The following is a 19,611-nucleotide window of genomic DNA, read 5'->3' on the forward strand; positions in this document are numbered from 1 at the left end:
GGGCAGGACAGCTGCCTGCGGCCGGCCCAACACTGCTACGCCCACGACCACCCTGCGTTTGCCTAGGGGCAAGTGGCCAGGCCTCCAGCCCAAACACTGACTGGGGGGGGCTGGCACAGCGGGGGGCTCGTGCCCTGTGGACAGTGCAGGGTGGCAGGGGGAGTCCAGGTCTCTGGCCACCATGGCTCCTGCATTGCCTACGAACTGACACTGCTGCCGTTACAGCCAACGTCACATCACTGAGCCGAGTGTGGCAAAGGCAGCAGGGTTGGACCCCCACCCAGTGGCCAGGCCCCCGGTTCCTCGGCTGCCCTGACAGCAGGCCGGAAGCGCGTGGTTCTGGGGCTGTACAAAGCAGAGACACAAACACAGGGTGGGGGCTGGGCCTGCTCCCCATGGCCACCCCACTATAAATACTTTTGGGGAGCTGCAGTTTTAAAAACCCTCCCTATCTACATGGGTGTTCTGCGGTGGCTTGTGGCACGTGGCAGCCCCTGCTCCAGGGTGGCCGGGCAGGGCCTGGCTCGGGCAGACACATGGGCTTTGAGAGTCCCGGCTCACGGGCGTTGCCTCCAGCGGCTCCACCCCAGTCTCCTCGGCGTTCTCCTCGGCGGACCCCGGCTCTGCCGCCTGCCGCCGCCGGCTGCTACATGCACCGGGTGCAGCCGCACTTGCTCGCCTTCTCCACCTCCTCCACGAAGGAGGAGCCGTCGCTGCACTCGAAGGTGAACTTCCTCCGCTTCAGGCGCAGCCCCGTGCAGCAGCCCTGGCCCTGGCAGGAGCCCCGGCACTCCACCCAGGAGACGGGGCGCGTGGTCTGGCAGATGGCATAGCCTCGCTGCACTTGGGGGTGGTCCCGCACCAGCTCACCCCGGCACGCCGACTCTGCAGGGCCAGGAGAGAGGCAGTCAGCCCCCGGGGGCACGGCGTGGGCTGAGCGCCCGCCGAGGAGCCTGGCATGTCATCCCCTGCACACGGGCGAGGCCCCGGCCATGGGCGCGCAGCTCTGTGGCACCTGCTGGCAGTGAGACTCTGCCTAGGCCCAGCCCGAGGCAGGGGGCCGAGTGCCCTCTGTGGCGGAGACCACAAGGCAGGCGCTAGCACCAAATAGCAACTGCCACCTGGAGCCCTGCTCTAGGGACGTGGGGCCAGACTCACCGCGGGCAGCAGTGCTACGCCAGGGCCCTGGGCACCTCTCAGCAGGTGGGGCAGGCCTGTCCATGGGGCTCTGCTGTCACAGCCACGCCCAGGGCTCGCTGGAGCAGGCCGTGATGGGACAGGGGCACTGGGGGCCCAGGGCGGGCAGGGCTCTGACCTTGGTTGCACAGCTGGCCGGCATAGCCGCTCTGGCACTCGCAGGAGGCCTCCCCCTGGGCCGAGATCTGGCAATGCCCGTGCACGCACGGCAGGCTCTTGCAGGGGTTGTGGAGCTCCCCCGGCTGGCTGCACAGGGCGCCACGGTACCCGTCATGGCACTGGCAGCTGTAGGAGAGCACATCGAGGGGCACGCAGTCCCCATGGACACACCTGCAGGAGCAGAGACACAAACCTGGGCAGAGCTGAGGGCTGCGGGCAGGGCCGTGGGGTGCCGGGTGCTCTACTGTTTGCCAGGGGTCCTGTTTAGCCGTAAGCCAGGCAGCCCGTCACGGCCTCAGCGCCCCGCCGGGACAGCGCCCACAGAACAGCCACTGGCAGCAGAGAGCATGAGGGTGAACACCCTCCCCCCGGGGCTGGTACCAACCCTGGCACGTCACCCTCAGCAACTCAGCAGATCCGAGTGGGCTACGCCGGCTACTCCCAGCCTGCTCCTTCCCCGGCAATGGTGCTGCCGGGCCCGTCATTGGCTGCGTGTGGCCTCGGGGCTCATGCAAGGGAGCACCTGGCACCACCAGCGGGAGTGCAGCACATATGCAGCATGTGCCTGCTGCCCCGTACGCTGCTCATTCCTCCCCCACCCAGCGCTGCCAGGGACCCTCACTCCTGAGCTGCAGCCCCTGCTAGTCCGGCCATGCCCCCCCAGCTCTGCCAGTGCCCCTCACTCCCGACCCACAGCCCCTGTCAACCCAGTACGGCCGAGTCCCCTCACTCCCGACCTGCAGCCCCAGCCAGGCAAGTCCTGCCTCCAAGCTCTGCCCGTGCCCCTCACTCCTGACCTGCAGTCCCTGCCAGCCCGGCCCTGGGTTCCCCCAGTTCTGTCAGTGCCCCTCACTCCTGACCTGCAGCCCCTGCTGCGCCAGCTGGGGGCTTTGCTGCTGGGGCCGCGAGGGGCCAGCGTCAGCTGCCCGTGGGGAAGGAGCTGGCACCCACACTCACTTGTGGCCCTGGCAGGGGCTGTGGCCCTGCTGGTCGCAGTGCGGCCCTGCCCAGCCTGGCTCGCAGTGGCAGACGGGGCCGTGGGCGGCGTCGGGCTGGCACAGGCCATGCAGGCAGTACAGCTTGCGGCAGGGCTCGCAGCCTGGCACCACCCCCGGCTTCATCTGGGTCTTGGTGAAGTCCTGCAGCTCGTGGTTGATGTAGAGGTTGCGGATGCAGCCGTGGAAGCTGGTGCCGTTGAGGATCTGCCAGAGGCGGAAGGCGGCCGAGTTCACGTCCACCGGCATGCCTGGCAGAGAGCGGGCATGAGGCGGACGCACAGGGCACCCAGCCCCCACAGCGCAGAGAGATCTGAGCGCCACCATCCCCTCCCTCCTGGGCCCAGCGAAGGCTTGCCCACCTGCCCTGGCTGACTGCCAGCCTGGGCCCACCCCCTGCCAAGCCCCTTGTGCCAAGCTCCCCCCCCCCCCATCCTGAGCTCAGCCCCCCGTGCGTAGGCCCCGAAAACCTTCCCCCTAAGCGCCTGCTGCCCGGCTCCCAGGACCCACCTCCCACATAGAGTGGCGCCTCTGCTTGCTCAGCAGTGTGGGGGCTTGCCGACGCCATTCATGGTCATGGGGCTGCCTCCCCATGGGAGAGGATTCACCATGAGCTTCTGCTCGAATTGTCACAGCTCACCGTGTGGAACTGCCCTATCGGTTGATGGTCTCGGCACTGGGTGGGCAGTAGCCCAGACCCCAGGGTTAGTGACTGAGCCAGTCCCCCCCGCGGCCCGCCTACCCCCTCCAGCTGCCCGCCCGGCCCATCCACCCCTCCAGGCACCACACTTGCTGGGCACGTCAGTTGTCTGGCATGTGGTGGCTGATGCCAGGCCCAGGGGTGGTGATGGCCTTATACCCGCGCACTGGGGTTTCAGGGCAGGTGGCTCCTCCATGCACGGGCTCAGGGCTGGCACTGCTGTTCCCAGGGTGCAGTTGGCACTGGAGCTGGGGAGGCCGCTGACTTGTCTTAGCACTGGGCTCCATGCCAGGTGCTCCACCGGTGCCACTTGGCCAGCCACTGGAGGCGGGACAGTGCAGGCTGGCGAGCTCCAGGGACCGGAGCCAGGGCTCTCCAGCCTGTGGACACTTGCCCGTGCAGGGGAGGGCAGACGCGTGTGGCTCAGCCCACATCACGGGTACGGGTCTGGCAGGAGTGGGGCGGAGGGCAGGGGTCAGCTGCCCCCAAGGTTCTGCCCCCCGCCCATGTGCCCGGCTGCGGGGGGCAGTCCTGTAGGGATGGCCCGGAGCTGGGTAGCTGCTGGGTGTGAAGTGACTCCGCACGGTGCCTGTACAGCTCGTACGGCCCATTGTGTCCCCGTCGCGTTGTCAGGCAGGATCCCGTTTGCCTCGCCGGTGGTAGACCTGCGCGGGGTCAGACAGGTGCACAGCCCATCGGCTCAGCCTGGGCAGTATCCCCAGGCATCCCCGGCCCGGCAGCCACCCTGCTTCACACCTCAGCCAGCCCCACCCCTCTGTCCCAGCCCTCCAAACCCTTTGGTCCCAGCCCCACCTCCCTGCACACCACCTGCTTCCCCTCCACTAGGAATGCCATCCCTGACCTCCTCCCATGGCCCACCCCTCTGTCCCAGCCCTCCAAACCCTTTGGTCCCAGCCCCACCTCCCTGCACCCCACCTGCTCCCAGCCCAGCCCTTAGCCCCGCCTTCCTGCATCCCCCTGGCACCCAGCACTGCTCCCTGCACCCAGCTCTGCCCCTAGCACCTAGTCCCCCCTGCTCACCCCGCACGCCAGCCCTGCAGCAGTCCTGGGGCAGCCCTGGCAGGGGCCGTGCCAGGTGGCTGACGGGTGTGGTGGGGCCGGCACAGGCCCGTACCTGCAGCGTGATGTTGGCCCGTGGCCAGTTGTGCAGGTCGGTGAATTGCAGGTACGTGTCCCGGTCCACAAAGTTGACGCTCAGCAGCTTCTCGCACTTGGGGCCCCCGAAGCCGGGGGGGCAGCGGCACACGGCCCGGCTGCCCAGCTCCACGCAGTCAGCCCCATTCTGGCACTCGTCCCGCTGGCAGAGACCAGGCTGGGCACGAGGCGGCAGCTCACACAGCTGCCCGCTGGGGAGAGGGACGGGCCGGCATCGTGGTGAGAGAAGCCCATGTGCCTGGGACCCCAGCAAGACCCGGGCGGCCGGCCCCCTCCCGGAGCAGGGACTGGAGCACCAGGCCAGGCCCGGCTCAGCGGCCACACAGCAGGTGTAGGGGGCTCTGGGTGCTGAGGGCGACGGCCCCCCACAGCAAACCCCAGAGATCAAGGCTAGGCAGGTTCTGGGCCCCCCTCGGCTGCACTGGGTCAGCAGCATGGGCAGGACCAGACTCTCCGGACCACGAGGCCCCTCACCTCCAGCTGCACGGCCCATGCTGGGCCCCGCCCGGGCTGTGTGCAGGGAGTGGGACGGGGTGCTAGGGAGACCACCGGGCACCCGCCTAGCGGTGCTGTGCATCCCATGCCCCCCGTACAGGGCGGGCAGCCCCTTCTCCCTGGGGTGCCACGCGGCTCTGCCGGCCTCACCTGTAGCCCTGCCTGCAGAGGCAGGAGTAGCCGGTCCCCTCGGACTGGCACTGGGCGCCATGCTGGCAGCGGTGGTCCCGGCAGGCATCGTCCAGGCTGCAGTTGTCCCCCCCGTAGCCGGGGGTGCACTCACACCTGGGGGGAGAGGCACCTTGCTCAGAGCCGCCACGGCCACAGGGCCACCTCCCACCACTGCAAGGGGGCGGCTCCTCCCCCTGAAAAGAGCCTAAGGGAAAGTGCCGCGTGCACCTCCAACGAGCCCAGAGATCCACGGCCCCGCCAGCCCAGCTCTGACCAGGGCCCACAGATCCTCCAGTCCCCCCAGCCCAACTTCAAGCATGGCCCAGAGATCCTCCAGCCCCCCCAGCCCAGCTCCGGGCAGAGCCCAGAGATCCTCCAGCCCCCCGAGCCCAGCTCCAGCCAGGGCCCAGAGATCCACTGGCCCCTGCAGCCCAGCTCCGGGCAGAGCCCAGAGATCTCACCAGCCCCCCCAGCCCAGCTCCAGCCAGGGCCCAGAGATCTCACCAGCCCCCCTAGCCCAGCTCCGGCCAGGGCCCAGAGATCTCACCAGCACCCCCAGCCCAGCTCCGGGCAGAGCCCAGAGATCTCACCAGCCCCCCCAGCCCAGCTCCAGCCAGGGCCCAGAGATCTCACCAGCCCCCCCAGCCCAGCTCCGGGCAGAGCCCAGAGATCTCACCAGCCCCCCCAGCCCAGCTCCGGGCAGAGCCCAGAGATCCTCCAGCCCCCTACGCACTGGCTGCCCCCATAGCAGCGTGAGTCCCAGCCCTGGAACGCAGGCGAGATGCCAGGGCGCACAGGGCAGCACCGGGACGCCACCGGGCAGCAGGTCGGGCAGTGTCTGTTGGGACGTCCCTGCTCCCAGCACTAGGGGGGGGTCTGTGCCCAGGCCCTCCAGCACCAGGGCAAACCGCCCCAGAGGGACGCCCAGAAAGGGGCCAGGCCAAAGGCACTTGGCACCCCCGGTGTCCCCCGGCTGCGGGACCCCAGCCCCAGCGCTGCCCCCTGCAGCCCGAGGGAGGGGAGCCCCAGCACGACGGCGAGCAGGGTCCCGATTCAGGACACTGCGGTGACAGGCGTTGCCCCTCCCCCATGCCTGGGGACTGGGGGTCTCTGGGCTCGTGCCCACAACGGTCCCATGTCTGGGGCAGCCCGACGTGCCCTGTGCCCAGCCACATGGGCAGGGAACGGGGGTTTAACCCTTCATGGGTGGGTACTCACCGGGGCCCCTCGGCGGTGACAACGCACTGGGCATGGGGCTGGCAGGGGTTGAGCTCGTCGGAGCAGAGATCCAGCAACTCCTCACAGGCCCGTCCTGGACAAGGGAGCGGAGAGGCCAGGCTCAGCGGGCCACAGCAGCCCTCTGCTCCCAGTGCTGCTGGGGGTGGGCAGTGCCAGCACAGATCCTTCCCAGCCTGCCAACCCGAGCTCCCCCTGGGCCCGGCTCAGCGAGATGGAAGGGAGGGAGGGGAGCTGTCCCCGTGGCCACGGGGAGCATGCAGGCAGGTCTGTGCGGGAGGCTGGCACAGGGCACCACAGCCTGGCAGAAAAGATCCTCAGGCCATGTGCTCTCCAGGCAGTTCCCCCTGGTGCCCAGCCAGGACTCCCCACCCCGCCTTGCCCATTCGGCTCCGGGTCAGGGAGATGCTGCCAGGAGGTCTGGTCTGTGAAACGTCCCTCTGGCACAAGCAGCGGGACCCAGCCCCGGGGCCTGCACCCGGCTCCCACGGGCATGGGCTGGGACACCAGATGTCACCAACTGGCCAGCGGCAGGGCCTAGCTCAGGGGAGCAGGGCGGGAGAGGCACGGCTGGCTGCGGAGGGCAGACGTGTACGGGGCCAGGGAGAGCTTTCTCCTCCTGCGGGAGAGGCTCTGGCCCTTCCACCCAGACTGCCCGGCTGGGGCCCTCAGACGCCAGTTCCCAGGGGTGCTGTCCCTGGCGGCCCTGAGAGGGCCCCTCCTGCCCCTTACCTGTGTAGTGGGGCTGGCACAGACAGGTGGAGTTTCCTAGCCCAGGAACGCAGGTGCCCCCGTTGGCACAGGCCTGGTCCTGTTCCTGGCAGGCGTCTGTGATGGCGCTGCAGGTCGGCCCCTCGAATCCTGCTGCACAAAGGCACCTGCCAGGCAGGGAGGAAAACAACTCACAGGTAACACCAGAGACCCAGCCGCCCAGCTAATCCCACGGCTGGGCTGGCACCGAACAGCCCCCAAAACCACTGCGCAGGGGCCCACTGCTGGCTCTGCAGCAATTGTCACCTGACCTGCCCCCCCCGCCGCCTGTATTCCCAGAGGGGCGCACCCGGGACAGTGAATGGAGCGAGCAAAGCCCAGGGCCACGGGCAGCACCTCCTGCCCTTTGCAGACATGGCTGTCTTTGAGCCCGCACCACTCAGTGAGAGGGGACCCCCCCCAACCCCAGGGAAACCGACACCCAGAGTTCCTAGGAGACGTGCCCCAGGAAACACCCCAAGGCAGCGAAAGAGCTGGAGCTAAAACCAGCCACACCCGGCAGCTCCCTACTCTAGCCCCCGGCGCACAATCCCTCAGGACGGGACCCAAGAGTCCTGTGCTCTATCCCCCTCCCACCCAGAGCCGGGCACGGGCAGAACTCGGGAGTCCTGTGCTCTATCCCCCTCCCACCCAGAGCCGGGCATGGGCAGAACCGAGTCCTGTGCTCTATTCTCCTCCCACCCAGAGCCGGGCATGGCAGAACCCAGGAGTCCTGTGCTCTATCCCCCTCCCACCCAGAGCCGGGCATGGCAGAACCCAGGAGTCCTGTGCTCTATCCCCCTCCCACCCAGAGCCGGGCATGGCAGAACCCAGGAGTCCTGTGCTCTATCCCCCTCCCACCCAGAGCCGGGCATGGCAGAACCCAGGAGTCCTGTGCTCTATCCCCCTCCCACCCAGAGCCGGGCATGGCAGAACCCAGGAGTCCTGTGCTCTATCCCCCTCCCACCCAGAGCCGGGCATGGCAGAACCCAGGAGTCCTGTGCTCTATCCCCCTCCCACCCAGAGCCGGGCATGGCAGAACCCAGGAGTCCTGTGCTCTATCCCCCTCCCACCCAGAGCCGGGCATGGCAGAACCCAGGAGTCCTGTGCTCTATCCCCCTCCCACCCAGAGCCGGGCATGGCAGAACCCAGGAGTCCTGTGCTCTATCCCCCTCCCACCCAGAGCCGGGCATGGCAGAACCCAGGAGTCCTGTGCTCTATCCCCCTCCCACCCAGAGCCGGGCATGGCAGAACCCAGGAGTCCTGTGCTCTATCCCCCTCCCACCCAGAGCCGGGCATGGCAGAACCCAGGAGTCCTGTGCTCTATCCCCCTCCCACCCAGAGCCGGGCATGGCAGAACCCAGGAGTCCTGTGCTCTATCCCCCTCCCACCCAGAGCCGGGCATGGCAGAACCCAGGAGTCCTGTGCTCTATCCCCCTCCCACCCAGAGCCGGGCATGGCAGAACCCAGGAGTCCTGTGCTCTATCCCCCTCCCACCCAGAGCCGGGCATGGCAGAACCCAGGAGTCCTGTGCTCTATCCCCCTCCCACCCAGAGCCGGGCATGGCAGAACCCAGGAGTCCTGTGCTCTATCCCCCTCCCACCCAGAGCCGGGCATGGCAGAACCCAGGAGTCCTGTGCTCTATCCCCCTCCCACCCAGAGCCGGGCATGGCAGAACCCAGGAGTCCTGTGCTCTATCCCCCTCCCACCCAGAGCCGGGCATGGCAGAACCCAGGAGTCCTGTGCTCTATCCCCCTCCCACCCAGAGCCGGGCATGGCAGAACCCAGGAGTCCTGTGCTCTATCCCCCTCCCACCCAGAGCCGGGCATGGCAGAACCCAGGAGTCCTGTGCTCTATCCCCCTCCCACCCAGAGCCGGGCATGGCAGAACCCAGGAGTCCTGTGCTCTATCCCCCTCCCACCCAGAGCCGGGCATGGCAGAACCCAGGAGTCCTGTGCTCTATCCCCCTCCCACCCAGAGCCGGGCATGGCAGAACCCAGGAGTCCTGTGCTCTATCCCCCTCCCACCCAGAGCCGGGCATGGCAGAACCCAGGAGTCCTGTGCTCTATCCCCCTCCCACCCAGAGCCGGGCATGGCAGAACCCAGGAGTCCTGTGCTCTATCCCCCTCCCACCCAGAGCCGGGCATGGCAGAACCCAGGAGTCCTGTGCTCTATCCCCCTCCCACCCAGAGCCGGGCATGGCAGAACCCAGGAGTCCTGTGCTCTATCCCCCTCCCACCCAGAGCCGGGCATGGCAGAACCCAGGAGTCCTGTGCTCTATCCCCCTCCCACCCAGAGCCGGGCATGGCAGAACCCAGGAGTCCTGTGCTCTATCCCCCTCCCACCCAGAGCCGGGCATGGCAGAACCCAGGAGTCCTGTGCTCTATCCCCCTCCCACCCAGAGCCGGGCATGGCAGAACCCAGGAGTCCTGTGCTCTATCCCCCTCCCACCCAGAGCCGGGCATGGCAGAACCCAGGAGTCCTGTGCTCTATCCCCCTCCCACCCAGAGCCGGGCATGGCAGAACCCAGGAGTCCTGTGCTCTATCCCCCTCCCACCCAGAGCCGGGCATGGCAGAACCCAGGAGTCCTGTGCTCTATCCCCCTCCCACCCAGAGCCGGGCATGGCAGAACCCAGGAGTCCTGTGCTCTATCCCCCTCCCACCCAGAGCCGGGCATGGCAGAACCCAGGAGTCCTGTGCTCTATCCCCCTCCCACCCAGAGCCGGGCATGGCAGAACCCAGGAGTCCTGTGCTCTATCCCCCTCCCACCCAGAGCCGGGCATGGCAGAACCCAGGAGTCCTGTGCTCTATCCCCCTCCCACCCAGAGCCGGGCATGGCAGAACCCAGGAGTCCTGTGCTCTATCCCCCTCCCACCCAGAGCCGGGCATGGCAGAACCCAGGAGTCCTGTGCTCTATCCCCCTCCCACCCAGAGCCGGGCATGGCAGAACCCAGGAGTCCTGTGCTCTATCCCCCTCCCACCCAGAGCCGGGCATGGCAGAACCCAGGAGTCCTGTGCTCTATCCCCCTCCCACCCAGAGCCGGGCATGGCAGAACCCAGGAGTCCTGTGCTCTATCCCCCTCCCACCCAGAGCCGGGCATGGCAGAACCCAGGAGTCCTGTGCTCTATCCCCCTCCCACCCAGAGCCGGGCATGGCAGAACCCAGGAGTCCTGTGCTCTATCCCCCTCCCACCCAGAGCCGGGCATGGCAGAACCCAGGAGTCCTGTGCTCTATCCCCCTCCCACCCAGAGCCGGGCATGGCAGAACCCAGGAGTCCTGTGCTCTATCCCCCTCCCACCCAGAGCCGGGCATGGCAGAACCCAGGAGTCCTGTGCTCTATCCCCCTCCCACCCAGAGCCGGGCATGGCAGAACCCAGGAGTCCTGTGCTCTATCCCCCTCCCACCCAGAGCCGGGCATGGCAGAACCCAGGAGTCCTGTGCTCTATCCCCCTCCCACCCAGAGCCGGGCATGGCAGAACCCAGGAGTCCTGTGCTCTATCCCCCTCCCACCCAGAGCCGGGCATGGCAGAACCCAGGAGTCCTGTGCTCTATCCCCCTCCCACCCAGAGCCGGGCATGGCAGAACCCAGGAGTCCTGTGCTCTATCCCCCTCCCACCCAGAGCCGGGCATGGCAGAACCCAGGAGTCCTGTGCTCTATCCCCCTCCCACCCAGAGCCGGGCATGGCAGAACCCAGGAGTCCTGTGCTCTATCCCCCTCCCACCCAGAGCCGGGCATGGCAGAACCCAGGAGTCCTGTGCTCTATCCCCCTCCCACCCAGAGCCGGGCATGGCAGAACCCAGGAGTCCTGTGCTCTATCCCCCTCCCACCCAGAGCCGGGCATGGCAGAACCCAGGAGTCCTGTGCTCTATCCCCCTCCCACCCAGAGCCGGGCATGGCAGAACCCAGGAGTCCTGTGCTCTATCCCCCTCCCACCCAGAGCCGGGCATGGCAGAACCCAGGAGTCCTGTGCTCTATCCCCCTCCCACCCAGAGCCGGGCATGGCAGAACCCAGGAGTCCTGTGCTCTATCCCCCTCCCACCCAGAGCCGGGCATGGCAGAACCCAGGAGTCCTGTGCTCTATCCCCCTCCCACCCAGAGCCGGGCATGGCAGAACCCAGGAGTCCTGTGCTCTATCCCCCTCCCACCCAGAGCCGGGCATGGCAGAACCCAGGAGTCCTGTGCTCTATCCCCCTCCCACCCAGAGCCGGGCATGGCAGAACCCAGGAGTCCTGTGCTCTATCCCCCTCCCACCCAGAGCCGGGCATGGCAGAACCCAGGAGTCCTGTGCTCTATCCCCCTCCCACCCAGAGCCGGGCATGGCAGAACCCAGGAGTCCTGTGCTCTATCCCCCTCCCACCCAGAGCCGGGCATGGCAGAACCCAGGAGTCCTGTGCTCTATCCCCCTCCCACCCAGAGCCGGGCATGGCAGAACCCAGGAGTCCTGTGCTCTATCCCCCTCCCACCCAGAGCCGGGCATGGCAGAACCCAGGAGTCCTGTGCTCTATCCCCCTCCCACCCAGAGCCGGGCATGGCAGAACCCAGGAGTCCTGTGCTCTATCCCCCTCCCACCCAGAGCCGGGCATGGCAGAACCCAGGAGTCCTGTGCTCTATCCCCCTCCCACCCAGAGCCGGGCATGGCAGAACCCAGGAGTCCTGTGCTCTATCCCCCTCCCACCCAGAGCCGGGCATGGCAGAACCCAGGAGTCCTGTGCTCTATCCCCCTCCCACCCAGAGCCGGGCATGGCAGAACCCAGGAGTCCTGTGCTCTATCCCCCTCCCACCCAGAGCCGGGCATGGCAGAACCCAGGAGTCCTGTGCTCTATCCCCCTCCCACCCAGAGCCGGGCATGGCAGAACCCAGGAGTCCTGTGCTCTATCCCCCTCCCACCCAGAGCCGGGCATGGCAGAACCCAGGAGTCCTGTGCTCTATCCCCCTCCCACCCAGAGCCGGGCATGGCAGAACCCAGGAGTCCTGTGCTCTATCCCCCTCCCACCCAGAGCCGGGCATGGCAGAACCCAGGAGTCCTGTGCTCTATCCCCCTCCCACCCAGAGCCGGGCATGGCAGAACCCAGGAGTCCTGTGCTCTATCCCCCTCCCACCCAGAGCCGGGCATGGCAGAACCCAGGAGTCCTGTGCTCTATCCCCCTCCCACCCAGAGCCGGGCATGGCAGAACCCAGGAGTCCTGTGCTCTATCCCCCTCCCACCCAGAGCCGGGCATGGCAGAACCCAGGAGTCCTGTGCTCTATCCCCCTCCCACCCAGAGCCGGGCATGGCAGAACCCAGGAGTCCTGTGCTCTATCCCCCTCCCACCCAGAGCCGGGCATGGCAGAACCCAGGAGTCCTGTGCTCTATCCCCCTCCCACCCAGAGCCGGGCATGGCAGAACCCAGGAGTCCTGTGCTCTATCCCCCTCCCACCCAGAGCCGGGCATGGCAGAACCCAGGAGTCCTGTGCTCTATCCCCCTCCCACCCAGAGCCGGGCATGGCAGAACCCAGGAGTCCTGTGCTCTATCCCCCTCCCACCCAGAGCCGGGCATGGCAGAACCCAGGAGTCCTGTGCTCTATCCCCCTCCCACCCAGAGCCGGGCATGGCAGAACCCAGGAGTCCTGTGCTCTATCCCCCTCCCACCCAGAGCCGGGCATGGCAGAACCCAGGAGTCCTGTGCTCTATCCCCCTCCCACCCAGAGCCGGGCATGGCAGAACCCAGGAGTCCTGTGCTCTATCCCCCTCCCACCCAGAGCCGGGCATGGCAGAACCCAGGAGTCCTGTGCTCTATCCCCCTCCCACCCAGAGCCGGGCATGGCAGAACCCAGGAGTCCTGTGCTCTATCCCCCTCCCACCCAGAGCCGGGCATGGCAGAACCCAGGAGTCCTGTGCTCTATCCCCCTCCCACCCAGAGCCGGGCATGGCAGAACCCAGGAGTCCTGTGCTCTATCCCCCTCCCACCCAGAGCCGGGCATGGCAGAACCCAGGAGTCCTGTGCTCTATCCCCCTCCCACCCAGAGCCGGGCATGGCAGAACCCAGGAGTCCTGTGCTCTATCCCCCTCCCACCCAGAGCCGGGCATGGCAGAACCCAGGAGTCCTGTGCTCTATCCCCCTCCCACCCAGAGCCGGGCATGGCAGAACCCAGGAGTCCTGTGCTCTATCCCCCTCCCACCCAGAGCCAGGCATGGGCAGAACCCAGGAGTCCTGTGCTCTATCCCCCTCCCACCCAGAGCCGGGCATGGCAGAACCCAGGAGTCCTGTGCTCTATCCACCTCCCACCCAAAGCCGGGCACGGGAAGAACCAAGGAGTCCTGTGCTCTATCCACCTGCTGGCCAGAGCCGGGCACAGGAAGAACCAAGGAGTCCTGTGCTCTGTCCTCCTCCCGCCCAGAGCCAGGCACAGGCAGAACCCAGGAGTCCTGTGCTCTGTCCCACTCCCACCCAGAGCTGGGCATGGGAAGAACCCAGGAATCCTGTGCTCTATCCCCCTCCCACCCAGAGCCAAACATGGGCAGAACCCAGGAGTCCTGTGCTCTATCCCCCTCCCGACCAGAGCCGGGCACAGGCAGAACCCAGGAGTCCTGTGCTCTGTCCCACTCCCGCCTAGAGCCGGGCACGGAAAGAACCCAGGAGGCCTGTGCTCTGTCCCACTCCCGCCTAGAGCCGGGCACGGAAAGAAACCAGGACTCCTGTGCTGTATCCCCCTCCCGCCCAGAGCCAGGCAAGGGCAGAACCCAGGAATCCTGTGCTCTATCCCCCTCCCTGCCAGAGCCGGGCACGGGCAGAACTCAGGAGACCTGTGCTCTGTTCCCCTCCCAGCCAGAGCCGGGCATGGCTGTGGCAATGCTGGTGATTAAACCCTGTGCCCAGCAACCGCTAGCTCTGAACTGGTGCAGCTGCAAAGGGGATCTGGCCAGGAAAGGCTCCAAGACTGGGCTGGGCTTCGCCTGCTGCAGGAAGCGCCCTGAGGCCTGGTGCCCATTGCAGTGTGGGCACCGGGGTGAGGGCTGCGGCACTGTGCCGATCAGTGGGAACCCAGGACTGTCTTTGCACGGGCCCAGCCCGGGATGTACCCAATCCTGGGCCAGGGCCAGCTGTGAGTCCCGTGGTTGTAAAGGGCTGGGAGCAGGGGATGGGTTCACAGGACACCCCATCATGAGCTGGGCCCGTGTTCAGCGCCCCAGGAGAGAGGAAGCCATTAGGGATGAATTACTGGGAAGCACCAAACCCAGCAGTTCCAAGAACCTGCCTGGCCTGAAATTGCTGCTCAGCATCAGCTCACGTCACTGCCAGTGTGTGTGTGTGTGTGTGTGTGTGTGCACAGTGTGTGAGTGTGTGCATGTGCACAGTGTGTGTGTGTGTGCATGTGTGCGAACAGTGTGTGCATGAGTGTGTGCGTGTGTGTGCACAGTGTGCGTGCGTGTGTGCGTGAATGTGCATGTGCACAATGTGTGCATGTGAGTATGTGTGTGCACAGTGTGTGTGTGTGTGCGCGCATGTGTGTGCACAGCGTGTGCATGTGAGTGTGTGCATGTGCACATACTGGGCTGTGGGGGCGGTCCCCATGCAGCATCATGCAGTGTGCATGTGAGTGTGTGTGCAAGTGCAGTGTGTGACTGTGTGTGCATGTGCACAGCATGTGCAAGTGCACGTGCATGCGTGTTTCTGGTGTGTGCATGCACTGCACATGCGTAGATGGGTGCAGCATGCATGTGCGTGTTACACATGTACACGCGTGTGTGTGCAGAGGAGGCTGGGGGTGGCTGGCTGACACAAAGGATTTGCTGTGGGCCCTGGGCCATGTTGCCCTTCTCCGGGGTCGGGGCTGCTTGGCTGGCCGGGCCCGGAGCCTCAGTGCCTGCTTGGTGAGCTCTGCAAACCCCCAAGGGCCAGGCTGGCTGGCGCGGAGGCTGGGTTGCCGTGGCGATGGGCTGAGGCCATCCAGCGTGGGCGCTGGTGTCCAGGGGGGGCACGTGGGGGCAGGGCTGGCTGTGCCACGCTTCCCAGGGGCCCATTGGCTCCCTCCCTCCGCAGTGTGATGGGGTGTTGCTCTGGGGCGGGGAAGAGACCGGGCTGCCTCCGGCTTCCCGTGGGGAGTGCTTGAGCCCCACTCCCAGGGCTGGCTCCTGTGCCCAGCGGGGCCCCCGCCTGCAGGGACCGGCCTGGCACACAGACCTGCTTGGACTCAGGGGCTGCCCTGGCACTGCGCTCCCCAACCCGCCCTCTCATCGATGGGGGAACAGGGCGAGTGGCTGGGTCCAGCGGCATGGGGGGCTCCTGTCTGAGGGACGGAGAGGGGCTGCTCGACATAGAGCAGAGCACATGCAGAGATGGGGGGCACGCCCAGTATCTCTGCCCCACAGCCCCATGGGCTGCAGCACGGCCCCCCAGTCCCTCGCTGCACCTTCTCCAGCACCTCCCTGCTCCCGCCCCCTGCCAGCCCCACCTGGCCTTGGCCCGTGGGATCCCAGCCCCCTGGGCTCTGTGAGCTTGCACGGCAGCCGGGCCCAGGTCTCAAGCTGCAGGTGGTTAAATGCGAGGTTTCCCCCTCGCTCCCAGCGGGGCCCTGCGGCTTGCCAAGTGCTCACAGCCCCTCGGAGAGACACTGATCGCAGCTCTGGGGGATGCGCCCTGGGAGCCGGCCGCACAGACCATCCCCGCGGCACTGAGCTGTCCTGCGGCAGGTCTCCAGACTGCCTGCTCCGGCCCAGAGTGCGTGGGGTGGGGAGCCAGGAACCCCAGCCATGCCGGCAGCAGACGAGTCCCAGATCCACCCTGGGAGCCACGGTGCAGCGTCACACACCCTGCGCTGGGCACCACCCAGTCCTGCGTGGGTGCCCAGTGCCATCTCCTGGTGCCTCATCTCCAGGGGTCCCACAGCCGTAACCCCCCACGCTCGCACTCACGTGAACCCGGCTCCCTCCCGCTCCAGGGGCTGGCAGGTCCCGCCGTTGGCACAGGGGCTACTGGAGCAGCTGTCCACGGGCTCCTCGCAGTCCTTTCCCTGGGGATGGAGAGCTCAAAGCTAGGAGCTGGTCACACAGCACAGGCCGCGCGGTCCCCATCCACTCCCTAGACCCTTTCATGAGCAATACCCTGGCAGAGCCCCATCCTGTGGGGAGCGGTGCCCCACTAGGCAGGCTCAGGGGGCAGTGGGTGCGAATGGCCCCCCCGCCCCTGATTTGGAGTGTTGGCAGAGCCCTTGGCTCCTGCTCATGTCTTGCTGCCCGTGACATGCCCGTGACATGCAGCGACAGCAAACAAATGCCCAGACCCACCCCCCCCAACTCACCTTGTACCTGCTGGGGCAGATGCAGCGGTAGGCGGCCAGCGGATCCTTGTGGCAGGTGCCTTGGTTCTGGCATGGGCTGGAGAGGCAGGGATCACACTTGGCCTGGATGCTCAGGGCCGGCGGACCTGGTGGCGGGAAGGTCCCGATAGTAATGAGGGAGGGTCCCTGGAGCCCGCTGGCAGTGTGTGACCGTGCGGGGGGCGCGGAGGCTCAGGCCCAGCCGCCGTTTGAGCCAGGGCGCTTTGGGTTCGGAGCCATACTCCCAGGGCCGGCTAAGCCAGCAGGCCCAGCCCCTAACGCACGGTTGGGCTATGCAGGGAGGTGTTCAACCACTGTGCCAGGCAGCCGGTGCTGAGCGCAGCATGACCGTCCCTGGAGCACAGCGGGGCAGCTCCCTGTGCTCAGCCACCGGCTGCAATGGGCTGGGAGGACCAGGGGGCAGGAGCAGGGGTCTATGGCCAGTCTGATTGCCCCGTCTGACTGCCGGCACAACCCAGGCCAGGGACCCTCCCCAAGGCCGCAAGCTCCTGGAACTGGTTCAGAGAGAGCCGCCTGATGCAAAGCCTCCAGTGACGGGGAACTCGCCTCGTGCCTGGCTCCAGCAGGGCTGTCCCTAGCCAAACCTCTCCTCCCCAGGGCAACACTTACAGACCAGGATTGAGCCACCTCCCAGCCATCAGACACTGAGCAGCCAGAGCTCCAGCCGCCTGTCGCCCTACGGCAGGTTTCCAGCCACTGAACCAGACTCAGAGCATCCACGGCCGGGAGCCTGTGATCACCTCATCTGAGCTGTGCCCAGCATGAGCCACGCGATGGCCCTGGAGTCACTGCGCTCTGCACCAGGCCAGAGCGTTTGAGAAACCGCCCAGCTCCATTCAGCAATGGCCAGTGATGGAGAATCCACCCAAGGCCAGGTAACGCGTGCCGGTGGCTAGTTACCGTCACTGGTAAAGAAAAACATGGTTACTTACCTTGTAACTGTTGTTCTTCGAGATGTGTTGCTCATATCCATTCCAGTAGGTGTGCACGCGCTGCGTGCACGTTCGTCGGAGACTTTTACCCTAGCAACACTCGGTGGGCCGGCAGGTCGCCCCCTGGAGTGGTGCCGTCATGGCGCCTGATATATACCCCTGCCGACCCAACCGCTCCTCAGTTCCTTCTTGCCGGCTACTCCGACAGTGGGGAAGGAGGGCGGGTGTGGAATGGATATGAGCAACACATCTCGAAGAACAAGAGTTACAAGGTAAGTAACCATGTTTTCTTCTTCGAGTGCTTGCTCATATCCATTCCAGTAGGTGATTCCCAAGCCTTACCTAGGCGGTGGGGTCGGAGTGAGAGGTCACAGTGCGCAACACAGCAGAACCGAAGGCCGCATCATCTGCACAGTGTGTGAGGTGTGTGCATGTGCACAGTGGTGTGTGTGTGCATGTGTGCGAACAGTGTGTGCATGAGTGTGTGCGTGTGTGTGCACAGTGTGCGTGCGTGTGTGCGTGAATGTGCATGTGCACAATGTGTGCATGTGAGTATGTGTGTGCACAGTGTGTGTGTGTGGCGCGCATGTGTGTGCACAGCGTGTGCATGTGAGGGTGTGCATGTGCACATACTGGGCTGTGGGGCGGTCCCCATGCAGCATCATGCAGTGTGCATCTGTTGAGTGTGTGTGCAAGTGCAGTGTGTGACTGTGTGTGCATGTGCACAGCTGTGCAAGTGCACGTGCATGCGGTGTTTCTGGTGTGTGCATGCACTGCACATGCGTAGATGGGTGCGCATGCATGTGCGTGTTAACATGTACACGCGTGTGTGTGCAGGGAGGCTGGGGGTGGCTGGCTGACACAAAGGATTTGTTGGGCCTGGGCCATGTTGCCCTTCTCCGGGGTCGGGGCTGCTTGGCTGGCCGGGCCCGGAGCCTCAGTGCCTGCTGGTGAGCTCTGCAACCCCCAAGGCCAGGCTGGCTGGCGCGGAGGCTGGGTTGCGCGTGGCGATGGGCTGAGGCCATCCAGCGTGGGCTGCTGGTGTCCAGGGGGCACGTGGGGGCAGGCTGGCTGTGCCCGCTTCCCAGGGGCCCATTGGCTCCTCCCTCCGCAGTGTGATGGGGTGTTGCTCTGGGGCGGGGAAGAGACCGGGCTGCCTCCGCTTCCGTGGGGAGTGCTTGAGCCCCACTCCCAGGGCTGGCTCCTGTGCCCAGCGGGGCCCCCGCCTGCGGACCGGCCTGGCACCACACGACTGCAGTCCTGTGCTCTAGTCCCCTCCCACCCAGAGCCGGGCATGGCAGAACCCAGGAGTCCTGTGCTCTATCCCCCACCCACCCAGAGCCGGGCACGGGCAGAACCCAGGAGTCCTGTGCTCTATCCCCCTCCCACCCAGAGCCGGGCATGGCAGAACCCAGGAGTCCTGTGCTCTATCCACCTCCCACCCAAAGCCGGGCACGGGAAGAACCAAGGAGTCCTGTGCTCTATCCACCTGCTGGCCAGAGCCGGGCACAGGAAGAACCAAGGAGTCCTGTGCTCTGTCCTCCTCCCGCCCAGAGCCAGGCACAGGCAGAACCCAGGAGTCCTGTGCTCTGTCCCACTCCCACCCAGAGCTGGGCATGGGAAGAACCCAGGAATCCTGTGCTCTATCCCCCTCCCACCCAGAGCCAAACATGGGCAGAACCCAGGAGTCCTGTGCTCTATCCCCCTCCCGACCAGAGCCGGGCACAGGCAGAACCCAGGAGTCCTGTGCTCTGTCCCACTCCCGCCTAGAGCCGGGCACGGAAAGAACCCAGGAGGCCTGTGCTCTGTCCCACTCCCGCCTAGAGCCGGGCACGGAAAGAAACCAGGACTCCTGTGCTGTATCCCCCTCCCGCCCAGAGCCAGGCAAGGGCAGAACCCAGGAATCCTGTGCTCTATCCCCCTCCCTGCCAGAGCCGGGCACGGGCAGAACTCAGGAGACCTGTGCTCTGTTCCCCTCCCAGCCAGAGCCGGGCATGGCTGTGGCAATGCTGGTGATTAAACCCTGTGCCCAGCAACCGCTAGCTCTGAACTGGTGCAGCTGCAAAGGGGATCTGGCCAGGAAAGGCTCCAAGACTGGGCTGGGCTTCGCCTGCTGCAGGAAGCGCCCTGAGGCCTGGTGCCCATTGCAGTGTGGGCACCGGGGTGAGGGCTGCGGCACTGTGCCGATCAGTGGGAACCCAGGACTGTCTTTGCACGGGCCCAGCCCGGGATGTACCCAATCCTGGGCCAGGGCCAGCTGTGAGTCCCGTGGTTGTAAAGGGCTGGGAGCAGGGGATGGGTTCACAGGACACCCCATCATGAGCTGGGCCCGTGTTCAGCGCCCCAGGAGAGAGGAAGCCATTAGGGATGAATTACTGGGAAGCACCAAACCCAGCAGTTCCAAGAACCTGCCTGGCCTGAAATTGCTGCTCAGCATCAGCTCACGTCACTGCCAGTGTGTGTGTGTGTGTGTGTGTGTG

At 66.3% G+C, this 19,611-nt stretch overlaps 1 protein-coding gene across 1 annotated transcript in view; it reads right to left on the reverse strand.

The window, feature by feature from the left end:
• Nucleotides 1-543: 543 nt before the first annotated feature.
• SLIT1 (slit guidance ligand 1) overlaps nt 544-19,611 on the reverse strand; it is a 148,073-nt gene continuing 129,005 nt past the window's right edge. Inside the window, exons 24-32 of the mRNA XM_075073044.1 lie at nt 16,161-16,285; nt 15,775-15,872; nt 6,862-7,007; nt 6,112-6,205; nt 4,873-5,007; nt 4,093-4,418; nt 2,314-2,602; nt 1,316-1,527; nt 544-885 (exon numbers count right to left, since the gene is read on the reverse strand). Coding sequence (XP_074929145.1) covers nt 647-885; nt 1,316-1,527; nt 2,314-2,602; nt 4,093-4,418; nt 4,873-5,007; nt 6,112-6,205; nt 6,862-7,007; nt 15,775-15,872; nt 16,161-16,285 — 1,664 coding nt within the window. The 3' untranslated portion in view covers nt 544-646. The remainder of the gene's footprint in view (nt 886-1,315; nt 1,528-2,313; nt 2,603-4,092; nt 4,419-4,872; nt 5,008-6,111; nt 6,206-6,861; nt 7,008-15,774; nt 15,873-16,160; nt 16,286-19,611) is intronic.

This window comes from Chelonoidis abingdonii, chromosome 16 (assembly GCF_003597395.2).
Source record: "Chelonoidis abingdonii isolate Lonesome George chromosome 16, CheloAbing_2.0, whole genome shotgun sequence".
In the NCBI taxonomy this organism is placed as follows: Eukaryota; Metazoa; Chordata; order Testudines; family Testudinidae; genus Chelonoidis; species Chelonoidis abingdonii.